We start from the raw sequence: 14,707 nt of genomic DNA on the forward strand, positions 1-14,707 counted from the left end.
GGAAAAAATTGCCTAAGTATATTCCCCAAGAACCTCCTCTTCTCTCCTCAACCGTGTTATGATACTCCATCCTTGCACAAACTCAAACAAGGATCTTGCCCTGTAAGCACTTGACTTTTGACATCATCTCCTACTTCCTTTTCCTTTGCTCCCTTCTCTGATGAGGAGGTATGGCCTTTTGTCTTGCCTGGGCTAAGCTAACTATGTGTGCCTATGATCCCACCCCTTCCCATCTTATTCAGGAGACTGCTCTTCCAATCATCCTCTCCCTATCTTTTATTATTGCTCTCTCTCTGTCTACTGGTTCATTCCCTATTGCCTACAAACATGACCTTTCCATAATAAAGCAAAAAACAGGAAAATATCTCTAAATATTACCAAACCTTAAATGGTATCATCCTACAGCTCTTCTTTTTTTAAATCCAAAATTCCTTAAAAACAACAATGCCCCTCCCAAAATGTCCACATTCATTCCTCCTCTACCTTTGCAATAACTCTTTTCTAACTCTTTACCAATTTGGCCTCTGACTTACTCAATTGGAAGAGCTCTTTTTAGAATTACTAGTCATCTTTTCTTTTCCAAATCCAATGGTCTTTTCTCAACACTCATCCTCTTGAGTCTTTTGTACCATCTCACACTGTTTACCACACTTTTTTCTTGTATGCTTTTTTCCTTTGGTTTTTTTTTTTTAAATACTGTTCTTCTTTTTAAATCTTCATTTCCATATAATATCCCTTAACTGTGGATGGACCCCTCAGGGCTCTTTCACATGTGTATATGTGGGTATATATGAACACATATTACATATATAAATATTATTCTTAAATCTATGCATATAGTCCTAGTCCCCAAGTATCAACAACTTCCTATTATATATTTCAAATTCTCTACTTTCTAGGCATCTCGAAATCCAAGGTGTCCAAAACAGAACTCATTATCTTTCCCCAAAAATCTGCTTCTTTTCTAAACCTTCCCATTCTTGAAAAAGATATCCACCATTCTTCTAGTTATCCAGGTTAGCAACCTTAGTGCACCATTCCTAACTCTGTCCTTTCCCTCATTATATGACTATATGCCATAAATCCAAGCAGGTGCCAGAGCTTATCATTTCTACCTCCACAACATGTCTCTTATCCACTCCCTTTCATTCATCGGCCTATCAACATTCCTTTTCATGTTCTCATCACCTTTTGGATTATTGTAATAGCTTCCCAATTGTTCTCTTTGCCTCAGATATCTCTTACTTCTATCCATCTTCCATACACTTAACAAAATGGGTTTCTAAAAACACAAGTCTGACTGTTCCACGTAGAACAGCTTGAAAGGGCACTGGTTTTGGAGCTGATTGGCCTAGGATCTTATCTCTGACATTGTGTTGCCTTGGACAAATGGCTTAAACTCATTGGGTCTCAATTTCTTCAACTAAAAAATGAGAAGACTGTAATAGATGGCTTCTGATCTCTTTTCCAGCACTGAATCATGAGCCTATCAATCATACTATTCCCTTAGACAATAAGCTCCGTTGGCTTCCTACTATCTCTAGGATGAAGTATAATTCCTCTGTTACATTTAGAGCACATCACAAACCCACCCTCCTTCTTTGACCTTTCTTGTCCTATTATCCATTATTTTCCATAGCATATATTAAGGTCCAGCAAACTGGTCTTCTCATTACGCGCTATCTATAGTATTCCATAGGGCAGCTAACTCCTAAAAGTGGTCACAAAGAGTTAGACACAACTGAAAAATGACTGAACAAATGATACACTATCTGCTATCTCCACCATCGTGTTTAAAATAGACTTCTATCTCACTTCTGCCTCTTATAATTGCTAGTCTCCTTGAAGGTTCAGCTGAGACATCACCTTTTACATGAAACCTTTCCTGAGCCCTTTAGCTGCTACTGTTGTTCCTCTCCAATTTTCTTTTTTTAATTTTGAATATGCCTGTGTCTGTCTGCTGTCCCCCTTCTTTAAATTATAAGCTCCTCAAGGACAGAAGATAATTCACTTTTGTCTTTCAATCAACAAAATGTCTGGTGCATAGTATGTGCCTAATATAAATGCTTGTTGGATTTTAATGAAGTAGAATATCATGAAGAACAAACACACAGTAGGAAGAATAGCAGTAGAGATACCCAGAAGTCTCCGGGACCCCAAAGCAAAAATGAAGATTGCAGTAAAATCTATATCTTAAAATGTCTACATACAAATGCACAAAGTATAAGGTTTTTTTAAAATGATAAACTAGAAAATCTTAACACAAAATTGATTTCATAGCTATCAGTGAGATTAGGTAAAATGGAACTCATGGTAAGAATATGGATCTGAAAGTATATATATATATATATATATATATTGTATTTGAAAAAGATGATGACAGGTAAAAAAATGAAAAGAAGTGGGAAATAGCTACATTTTTTGTTGTTCAGTCATTTCAGTTTTGTCCAATTCTTCAAAAGCACAGAACAGTTTTCTAAGAATTGGGTCAAAATGAGCCTAGCATGGGAAATTAAGGACCACAAAAAGATAGAATTCTGGCATTTTCTTTCCAAGAAGGGAAAAGGGCCATTATAAATAGGGAGAGGGGATGAAGAAAACTAACAATGAGAAGGCATTGATACTCAATGATTAATTTATTTATATCTAAGATAACTAAGAGTATAGGAAGAAAATATGTATCTGTTTTCATGAATAAAAGCCACTAAACTCAGATGAGTTACAGCCTAGAGTACTAAAAAAGATGAATTTGATGTCCAACTAATATTTTTAAACATGAAAAAGAGATGAAGATGAAACAATATGTGCCACAGAAATAGAAGAGAAAAAACTTTGTTCTTAGTTTTTAAAATGGAGGTAAGGAAGTATGTGTTTAATACCTGTCCAAATTCTGGAAATTAATGTTATTATAAAGATGGTTAGTCGACATTAGATAGGGAGTTAGTGATGAAAAAGAACAATTATGATCTTTTTCCTTTCTTGACAAAACTACCAAACTGATGAATCAAGGGAATACTGTGGATATGGCTTAACAGGATTTTTTAAAAAGCATCTGGTAAAGTCATTCATATTGTTAGTCAGGAAAAGAAAGATGTGGACTACAAAAGTATATAATTATCTACATTAGAAATTTTCTGAAAGGCCTAATACAAAGAGTAGTCATCAATGATTCAATGCCAACTTGAAATTAGATTTCCAGTGGAGCTCACCAGGTATCTCTACTTGGTTTTATATTATTTCACGTTTTAAACCATAAACTGGATATAGGTATAGACACTTACCAAATATACAAATGATTCAAAGCTAACAATCTGAATGGAAAAGTCAGGACTCCAAAAGATCTTGGCAGCCTAGAAGACTGAGCAAGCTTTAAGATGAAATTTCACAATGATAAAAGCAGAGTCTTACAAGGATTAAATAACTTCACAGATACAAACTGGGGTGGCAATTTTTGTAATAAGATGTGAAGGCTTTAGTGGGCTCCAAACCCAACAGAACCAAGAATATAATGAAAATACAACCAAAAAAGTTAAGACTACCTGAAAACAAGCATAGCATCCAAGACAAGGATGTGACTGTCCTGTACTTTGCCATGAGCAGATCATATCTGGAATATCCTATTCTTGAAGTCCCTTTTTAGGAAGGATATTAATGAGTTGGCCAGACTAGGGCAACTGGGATGGTGAAGGTCTTGAGATCATGCCATATGAGGATGGCTAAAAGAGCTGGTGATATTTAGCCTCAAGACATTACTTAGAAGAGTCATGATAATTATCTTCAAGGGTTTGAAATGTGGTCATGTGGGAGTAGGATCAGACTTATTCTCCTTGGACTCAGAGGTCAAAACTGCCTTGGGGAGCAGTGGTTTCCCAGGACTCTAGGTCTTAAAGTTAGAAAAATAACCATCATTTCACGTGCTGCATATGATATTCTTTTTTCAGGGAGGAATGGATTCTGATGGATACTGAGATCCCTTCCACACCTTAGATTTTGTATGATTAGATCCTAAAACATATCTCCATTTCAGTCCTAAAAATGCACACTGTTGCAAATCACAAGAAGATAGCTTCCCTGGTAGAGGTATATTCTGTTATTATATGAAGTTAAGGAAATAGAATCCATGTTAGAAGCAAAGGAAATCTTTCATTTCACAGAAGTTGGAGTTGAAAGAGACATAATTGCAATATAATAATAGCTAGCATTTATATATAGTGCTTTAAAGTTTTCAAAGAGCTTAACATATATTATCTCATTTAATCCTCACAAAAACATTGGAGACTCCAATGATATTACTGTTCTCTCTTTACAGATGAAGAAACTAAGTCTGAGAGAGGTTAAATTACTTCTTTAGGATTACATTATTGAATCTAAGCTATTATCTAAAAATCAAATATTTTATTCACTGTGCTACCTAGCTACAGAAGTATAATTCCTTCATTTTACAAAGAGAAAACTTTGTATATACTTTTGTACATAAAGAGATTAAGTATTTTGCCCCAAACTGCCCTCAAATTAATATAAACTAAGACTCATCAATCTGATTATACATTCTTCTGAACAAAGATACAAAAGACTATACAATATGACTTAGGGAACAGTTAAATAGTACTTGAGTAGTCACTTCTAAAGCTTTGTGGGGCTTTAGTCCTGGAATCACAAATCTAAGAGGCTCATGGAGAGAATTCTAGTTCTCCACTCATCCTTTAACAACCTCTAAAAATCACTGAAAGCAGTGGAAAAGGTCTTCTATAACATGGACAACCAAAAGGCTCTTTGAGGTCCCATTGACAGATGAAGAAATATTTCTTTGGCAGGGTAGAAATTGCAGGAAACAATTCTCTGAGCATAATGCAGAGGACACAAGGCTTCAGGTCTCTAACTCTCTCTTTCCCTCTTTTTTCTTTTGACAAATAGGCATCTATCTATTTATATCTATACATACATGTCTATTTGCTCTTTTCAATTAGTCACAAAAACTCCACAAAGAATTCTATCTGGACTATGGTTTTACAGAAGAATTGAAATAACAAGGAAAACATTACCTGAAGCGTACGTCTTCCCTACAATCTGCAAAGATAAAGCCAGTGGTTTCACAAGGTTCTTGTTCCTGGGCAGCTCCTGAGTTCCACTTAAATTAACAGCAGAATTAGCTGGACTGAGGACTGGTGAGTCTTTAAAAAGAAAGAAGTTTTCTCACTAATAATATTTAAAACAATAGCTGACTAGCCAAAATAAATCAAATTAGTAAAACTTAACGAGGACTGGGCTGGTGAGGAGTGGAGAAAACACATGCATGGTATTTACTGATGGCAATGAAAATTATTAACACAGTCTTTTTGGGAAGTAATCTGGTATGTACAAAATGAGTGATGAAACAAATCCCACCTTTTGAGCACATAATTGCAATACAATCTAAGAAAAAAAATTTAAAAGAAAAAATATCTATAGATTGCTTCTACTTATATGATTATATATGTGTACCCATGTATATACAAACATATATATATAAACATTTATGTGTATTATATCAATATAAATGTATATATTGCAAAACAATTAGAAACCATCTATAAAGTTCCAAGAGTGGGGGAATAGAAAAATATATCAATATGGTTATTGCCATAAAAAAACTATGAAAAATCTTAAGTCATAAGAGGAAAAGAAGGAAAAGGGAATAAATAAATATCTGTATATCACCTACTATGTGCCAGGTACTGTGCTAAGTGCTTTTACAAATAATATTTCATTTGATCCTTATAATAATTCTACAAAGTAGGTGCTATTATTATCTCAATTTTACAATTGAGAAAACCAAGGCGACAAAGCTTAAATGATCTGCTCAGGATTTCACAGCTAGGAAGTATTAAGTATTCAAGGTGACATTTGAATTCAGATCTTCCTGAGTCTGAGGCCTGTGCTCTATCCATTACACCATTTAGCTACCCCAGCATGTCTCTGTGGAAAGCTTCTGCAAAGCCTCTATAGGTGTAATGTCTCTGTTAGATGGATTGCTTAGCTAGTCTACTAGGTTTTGCTCCTTCCTACCACCTGACTTTCTTGACTCCAAAATCTTGAATTATTTAGATCGCTCTTAATTTCTGTAAATTTCAGTGTTTAGTTGTTATATATATATATATATATATATATATATATATATGATTCTATATACCATTCTTCATTTGATAGAATTTACCATGAATTCCTCTGATTCTAAGATTTCTTATTTGGAAATTCACTGATGTCTAGTTCAACTTCAATTCTCTTCCATTAATTTTATTATTTTAAGTTTTTAAAAATATCCACCAATTTTATTTATCAGTTTTATGAAAAGTTTCATGAAGCTAGGCAAAAAATAGTTCTAAAATATTCTTTATTTCTTCATTTGTTGTGAATTTTCCTTTTTATTTTGGAACTTAATTTTCTTCTTTTTGCGTTTCAATCATATTAACTAATTGTTCATCTATAGTTTTTAAAAGCTCCCAGTTTTATTTATTTTTCAATCATGTTTTTTGCTTTCTATTTTGTTAATCTCTTCTTTGATTGTCAGGATTTTTATTCTGATGTTTAATTGAGTCTTTTTAATTTGTTGGAGTTTTTTTAGTTGTATGCCCAACTCAAGACAGTTTACTCTCAAGAGAGCATTCCTTGTTTGAGAGAAGTCAAGGGGAGATAAAGACTGTTTTTGCCAGCTAGAGTTTTCAAGGTTGAGCACAGACAGAAAGTCTCTGACTTTGAAGCAGGAGGGCAACTTATTCAGCTAACACAGGAAACAAGCCAAGGGATTGAAGGTCAGAGACTCCTAAGAGAATTACTAATCCAACTCCTTTGAGACCTTGAGAAAAGCTTAGTAAAAGAGTGGTTTTATTTTTGGTATTAGAAATAATTCAAAATAATTTAAAAAATAAACTTAAACTTAGTTTTTTCTATCTCAACTTGTTAGTTACTTCTTCCCAGAAAATCCGAGGGGTTTTTTGTATTGCCATATTTATTGCATTGTAAATGCAAGGCATTAAATGATCTCTAATGGTTATATAACGCTCTACTCTAGAGCTGCTTCCCTCTCCCTTCATACTTAAAAGTGAGAACTTTGGATGGGAGAACAAATGAGGGGTACCAAGTTCAAAGTCAAAGGAGGTAAATGATACTGATGCAAACATGACTGTACAGATGTCCTGTAGGGAGAGAGATGGAGCTGAAGTCTTTGATACTCAGAAAATCACAGTGAACACAGCACTTAGTCATCATTTCTACACAGTGAGACATGGGCAAACTACCCAGGTGAGAATGGGGACTCCTAGGGAACAGATTTTCAAAGTTAAATCAGAGTCAGGTTACCAGCTGTCAATGACACACAGTGGGTTAAATTTGAAAGAGTTTATTTATCTACATAAGCATTTAACATCACCAGGGACTAATTTTAAGTTTTTTCTTCAGAATTTAAGTGTTATGAATACAAACAAATTTTTTAAAGTTCTAAACAATAGGATAGTCTTTTTTCTAGAACTTACATCCAAGACCTGAAGGATTTGTGATTATACTGATGGAAAACCAACATGAAAATATCAGATCCTTCTATATCTTGTAGTCATAAAGAGTTGCCAGAAATTCGGGCAAAAGTTAAGTCACTTGTCTGTAGTCATAACTAGTAAAGAGGAGAGAGTTTAAATTTAGGTCTTTCTCTTTACAAATCTAGCATGTGCTATATACAACATTCCTGAATATAGTCAGAACTAGACTAAAATGCAACTAGAACATATTTAACAGAAAAAAATTTTAAACATTAGAATAGAGAGAATATTAGTTTGATGTTTTCTAAGTCAATGTAACCCCACAGGGATTCTTAGGTATGGTTCAATGACCTCTTTACTATCTGAGATTGTACTATACTATACTATACCATACACTCTTTCTAAAGTTTGCCAATGAGTTTGGTACAATAATTCATCAGAGAAAGATTCTGGGAAATCACGATTTTGGGGGGGGGGTTACTATGAAACAGTTTAATAAACTGTTTTGCTAGTATATCTAATGAATTAATGTAGCTTCCACATTTCTAATTGAAATCTGGTTAATAAAAATTTAAATTTTAGGAGTTATGGGATGTCATAGTCAATGTAAAACTTATCAATAATGAACAAAGAACATTATAAAAAGGGGGATAAAAATGGGCTATAGTTCTGGTAAACAAAATCCTATCAAAAGTAAGTGGGTATCTGCTACCATTCTGACAGAGTCATTTCCTTAGAGGGAGACAGGCTGTCAACCTGTGGGATCAAGGAGCTCTCCAACCGAAGCTAATTTAGGGAAAACTAGAAGAGGACAGCTAAGTGACTGACTGGATATTAAGAATTTTTTCTCTGAGTTCAAATCTAACCTCAGACAGTTACTGACCGTGTGATCTTAAACAAGTCAATTAATACTGTTTTGCCTCACTTTCATCATCTATAAAATGAACTGGAGCAAGAAATGGCAAACCATTCTGATATCTTTGCTGACAAAATCCTAAATAAGGTCACAAAGAGTTGGACATGACTGAAATGACTGAGCAACAAAAAAATGAAAGGCTGATCTCTCCTTCCTACATATAAAAACATGCAAATCCCTTCCATAATTCTGAGTTTAACCAACTATTTGGGACTTTGTAGAACTTGAATTTCTTGATCTTTCTAATCTCACCTTAGACAACCTCTTTTCAACAATACTTCTAGCTCTATGATCAGCACACCTCTAATCAGTGTCTTGCCTCTTAGCTCTCAATTTAGCAGTCTTTATCTCTGATAACATATGCCTCACTTTACATTAATAACCCAGCATTTTAGTCACTTCCCAGGCTGAAGGCTTCTAGGTAGCAAAGATTTTCCTTGTTTCTCAGCTAGAGAAGCATTATCTGGTCCCAATGATGCTTACTCTCTCCATAACAACAGCCTTTAGTGGGACTAGATGAAATCTTAGGGTGAGTATCCAAACTGTTTTAGCAGTCAAAAAAAAAAACTTTTATTGTAGCCACAAGATGCCAAACTTAAAAGAAGTATTTTATTCAGTTTATAGGACTTGTACAAGTAAATTAAAATCTTTTAAATTAAAATTTTTAAAAATTTAAAAAATTTAAAATAAAATAAAATTTAAAAAATAACAATCTAAATGAATATACCATCAAAAAGGTTTAAGATCTATTATAGAAAAATCTGTAGGCATGATTCTCATTTTAAATTAGTTATTGTTTTCTACAGACTCATTATAAAAGTCATTATTTTGCATTATTTATGAATTCAAACAAATTTATGAGTGATAATACAAACTATCATAGGGTAAGAGATAAATTAATTAAACATGAATTAGCAGTGAAGTTTAATATCAATGGTCTTTATAAGACTTTAGAGAGGAAGCCAAAAATGTTGACTTCTGAATATGAATGATGATCATAATCTTTACCTCATTTGCTTTCACTTTTCATTTAATTTAGTCTGAGGTGTTTCAATCTGGGTCTTTTTGCTGTTACTTCAAAGTACATATAACAAAAACAAAATTTCTTATCCTTTAGGGCCCCACCTTGCTTCTGTACCACCTAATTTCTATTAGTGGTATGCTCAACAGTCCTGGGACCAAGCAGAGAATGATGAAATCCTCTTTAGTTCTCTGACTAAATTCCCTTTCTCTTCTCAATTCTAAATTTACTGTCAAGCCTCCCTTTATCTCTAAACATCACAATATGTTTTTTTCTAGATTCTCTTTCCTACAATTATTTAAAAATGAGTCAAAATAATGTTCCAGGTTCAGAGAATTTTGAAACCTCACAGTTGAAAGAGCTCTCAAAGATCATCAAATTAAATAATATTTGATTTAGAAATTGGGGGGAGACTAGAATTGTGATTTAATTATAGCAGAGGGAATATTTATAGAGAAATCTCTCTAATAATGAAAACTGGAAACTATTCTGCAATTTTTAGTCTTAGAAAGTTTGTTGGAGCATTGAGAATTTAAGTGATCTGACCAGGTAGGGTTATAAAATCATTCTGTGGAAGATGTGAGACTCAAAGTCTTTCTTATTATCAGTTCTCTATTCATTATTTAACAGTATTTCAAAATAAGAATACCCTCACAATATTCTCCTGACTGCAGGGCTGGTGCTCTATCAACTGCACCATCTAGCTACCCCCCTCAACAATATTCTTAACAAGTGGTCCTTTGACCCATCCTGGAAGATTTACTTTGCATCATATCATACTGCAGTAAAGTTTCTGTTAGCTAAGATCATCAGGGAATAAATTATTCTACATAAAGAAGTTTTTCAGATAGCTAAGGATCTAATCTTATATGTCAATTATGCATATTTAGTATACACATATATGTACATGTACATATATATGCATAGACACATATTTATACATATCTATTTATTCAAGTCATTTATGGTTCCCATTAGGTTCAGTACATTTGTGCACAAGCATGAACCTGTGCGTGCACACACACACACACACACACACTCCTAAAGTTCCCTCTGCTTGGGCTGATGATAACTCACATTTCTCTACTTCAAGGAATACTACTCCAAGAGAGTCCAAGTCTTCCTTCATGATACTTACACTATATTTACCAGTTTGAAGATCATTCCTCTTCAAAACAGAAGGGGCTTATATTAAGGGCTTAATAAATACTTGTTGCATTAATATCTTCATCTCACATCTAGATTATTCTGCTTGTTGGTCCCCCTGTTTCAAGTCTTTCCCTACTTCAGTTAATCATCCACACAGTTGTCAAGTTCACCTATCTAAAGCACAAATCTGATCATGTCATCCCTTTATTGAATAAACTCCAATGGCTGCTTGACTTCTAGGATCAAATAAAAATTCCTCTGATTAACGTGCACAGACATTCACAACCTGAACACTTTCTACTTCTCTAGGGCTCTTATACTTTATTAATCCTCATTCACTTTACCATTTGGTGACATCTGGTGTAAGAAGTAGCCTTCTTATAGTTTCTCACATAAAACACTGTCTTCTAAATCAGGGCACTCTTACTGACTGTGCCACATGTTTGGAATGTCCTCCCTCCTTACCTTTATCCCTATCTTCGAGTCTCAGTTAAAGTCTCATATTCTACAAAATTTTTCACTTTCTAAAAATTTCTACAAAACATCTTTTTTGATCCTCTTTTAATGCTAGTACCTTCTTTCCGTTGATAATCTCCAACTTATTCTCTATCATTTTTTCATGTTGTCTCTCCTATTAAAATGTAAGCTCCTCAAGAGCAAGAGCTGTCTTCTGCCTTTCTTTGTATCCCCAACACTTAGCATAGTGCCTGGCATATAGTAGACACTTAATAAATGTTTGGTGACTGACTGACATATGGTTATAGGGGACTTCTTTTTACATATTATAACTGATCTGAGGCAAAAAAAATATTCTTCTTTGATTCTTTATCTCGCTTCTCCCAGAAGCTATCCTAAATCTTTTCTTTCCCTCCCCGTGCTCTCTACCCCCATCTTCTTTACCTCCACTGCCTATCAACTAAAGACCTTGTTTCTTTACTGAAAAAAAAAACAAACAAACAAAACCGAGGCCATCTAATGTGTCTTTCTTCATTCTCTTCTTCTCAAAACCAACAGACATCATCATCTGATTTCTCTTCCTTCCCTCTAGCCTCTCACAAGGTAGGCTTTCTCCTTCCAAGGTCAAACCATCTGACCTTGATTTTATCACCACCTGTATTCTCTAGCAGATTATACCCTCAGTTATCCCTCTTCTCTTTTGAACCTTCGACCTCTCCCTATCAACTGGCTCCTTTCTTTCTACTTTCAAAAATTCCCAACTTTCTTCCATCCTTAAGAAAAAATTAACTACCCTATCATCCCCCCCAAGCTATCATATCTCTCCTAGTTCTCTGAGCCAATGTCCTTGAAAAAGTTGTTTCTACTCAACTGCTTCCACTTCATCATTTTTCACTCATTTCTCAACCCTTTCTAATCTGATTTTCAACTTTATTATTAAGTTTTACTCTCTCTAAAGTAATCAGTGATTTTTAAATTGCCAAATATCATGGTCTCTTCTCAGCTTTAATCCTTCAAGATTTATCTGGGTTTTTTCTTTTCTTTTAAATTCATGAAATAACAAGCATTTTCATAAAATAGAATAAAAAAGATGATTGCACATCAAACTGCAAATCTATTATGCACAACTTGCTAATCCTTTTATATATACAATAAAGTTTTTAAATATGCAATAAATAAAATATACTTGTAACTTCCCCCCCACCCTAGAGATCATTACTATCAGACACAAAGATGTATGTGTATATGTGCATAAGTATAAATGTATAAGTATGTCATATGTCTTTCATTTGTCCTTTATAGTTAACCTGGTATTTATAAGTCAAAATGATTTACTCAAAGTTGTTCCCCGATTGAAAGGCAGTCCCACAATTTTCAGTTCTTTGCCACCACAAAGAAAGCTGCTATAAATATTTTAGAATATATAAGTTCTTTTCCTTTTCCCCTAAATCATCTTTAGAAACTGACCTCATGTTGGTATTGTTGGTCAAAGGGTATAGACAGTTTAACAACTCTTTGGATATAATGCCAGAATTATCTGTTGTATTCACACTGCTGACCACCCTCTCTGCCAAGACACACTCTCCTGCTTTACTAACTACCTGTGAGACCACATTCCTGAGTCTCCTTTAATGGTTCATCATCATCCATATTATGTCCTCTAACTATCAGTGCTCTCTACTAAAACTTCTTTTTTCTTTCAATACTCTTTTTCAGTAACCTTTCAAATGTTTAATTATCATTTCTGAATACATGACTCAGATCTATTTATTGAACTCTAGTCCTTTCTCTGAGCTTCAGTCTCCTATTATAAATATCTTATTGGACATTTCAAACTGAATGTTTCAGAGAAATGTTAAATGCAACATAAATGAAGTCATCATCTTCCCCTTAAACCTTCCCCTCTTCCTTGCTTTCCCAGACTTTCAGTCTACCAGGGTGGTAATCTTAGTATTATTCTGGATTCCTCACTTTTTTCATTCCAAATATCTAATCAGTTGCCAAATATTGACATTCCTCCCTTCACAACATCTGATCCCTTTTCTCTACTCACATAGTTATTGCCTTAGTTCAGGTCCTCATCATCTTTTACCTAGATTACTGGAATGGCTTCCTAACTAATCTCCTTATTTCAAGTCTTTCCCTACTCCAGTCCATCCTATGTACTGTTGCCAAAATAATTTTTCCTAAGTGTAGATTTGACCATGTGACTCCCCTACTTAAAAAAACTTCACTGGCTTCCTAATGCCTCTAGAATAAAATGAAAACTCTCTTGTTAATCCCTGAACAGCATGATCTTAATCCATTTTTCCAATCTTATTGGACATTACCCTTATTTTTATATTCTGTGATTCAGACAAATTTGCCTTTCCTCCATTGCTTACATAGAGAACACCATCTCTATATTTTTGTAATAGCTTTCCTCTATTTCCTGAAAGAATCCCCTCTTTGCCTTCTGCTCATAAAATCCCTCTCTTCCTTTAAGATAAATCACAGGTATCATCTTCTGCATGGAGCCTTTCCTAATCCTCCTAACTACTAATATCCTTCTTCCTAACCTCCTTGTGCATATATACATACAATACATATATATATATACATACACATACACACATATTAACTTTATTTTTATGCTGTATGCATTTTTATATGTTGCTACTAGAATAGTAAGCTTAATGAAACAGCACTTACTACATCCTTTGTATTTATAAATAGTGGATAGAGCACTAAGTCTGGAATTAGGAAAATCTGAATTCAAAACTAGCCACAGACATTTATGACCCTGGGCAAGTCAGTTTATCTGTGTATCTCAGTTTCTTCAATTGCAAAATGGGAATTATAATGACACCTATCTCCTAAAGTTATTGTAAAGATCAAATGAGATATTTGTTAGTACTAGCTTAGAATAGTTCCTGGCCCTATAATAGGTATTATGTAAATACTTTTCTCTCTTATCACACCAGTATCTATGCACAGAGTCTAACACGGTGGGCACTTAAAAATACCTGCTGATTGACTGATTATTGTCCTATTTAGACATCCTGCTGGTGCATTATATTTTTCTAATTTGGAAAATCATAGAATCACATCTTGTACTAGAAAAAATCTAAGAGGTTATCTAGTTCAGCCTCTTCCCCTAACCTCTCAACCCCATTTTAAAGGTATGAAAACAGGTCCAAGTTTGTTGATTAAGGGACTGGGTCAAAGTCATATATGTGGTAACTGCTAGAGTTAGGATTCCTAAAGAGATCTTCTGACTCCCAACAGAAAACTCAAGTATGAGGTAAAAAACAAGTTCTATGATCCACTATGAAGACCAAGACCAAAGATAGATGCAAAGAGTTTAGTGCAGAAATTAAATAAAATTCAGTATAATATTTAATGTTCTGTATGATAATATTGCTTAAGTGATATCACTAATGTAAATTAAAACATTTAAGAGTCAAATAAAGCATTATTATGGTAAGTTATGAAAATGTGTGGTCTTGGAGGTAGAAGATGGAAGAGCACTTCTTGGAAAGGCAGAAACATAGCAGAAATAGAAGTAGATATCTGCTGAATGTGCACTCATCTTTCCAATCATCAAGATTTATGACCTTGAAGTCACTTTAGACTCTTTCCTCTTCCTCAAGTCTTGTCTTCAGGGAGTTTCTATCC

At 34.1% G+C, this 14,707-nt stretch overlaps 1 protein-coding gene across 3 annotated transcripts in view; it reads right to left on the bottom strand.

Moving 5' to 3' along the window:
* Positions 1 to 14,707, bottom strand: part of GREB1L (GREB1 like retinoic acid receptor coactivator) — a 137,138-nt gene that overhangs the window by 73,578 nt on the left and 48,853 nt on the right. For all 3 annotated transcript variants that reach the window (XM_031946546.1, XM_031946545.1, XM_031946544.1), the window contains one exon: positions 5,043 to 5,171. In XM_031946546.1, coding sequence (XP_031802406.1) covers positions 5,043 to 5,171 — 129 coding nt within the window. The remainder of the gene's footprint in view (positions 1 to 5,042; positions 5,172 to 14,707) is intronic.

Source organism: Sarcophilus harrisii, chromosome 1 (assembly GCF_902635505.1).
Source record: "Sarcophilus harrisii chromosome 1, mSarHar1.11, whole genome shotgun sequence".
NCBI classification, from domain to species: domain Eukaryota; kingdom Metazoa; phylum Chordata; class Mammalia; order Dasyuromorphia; family Dasyuridae; genus Sarcophilus; species Sarcophilus harrisii.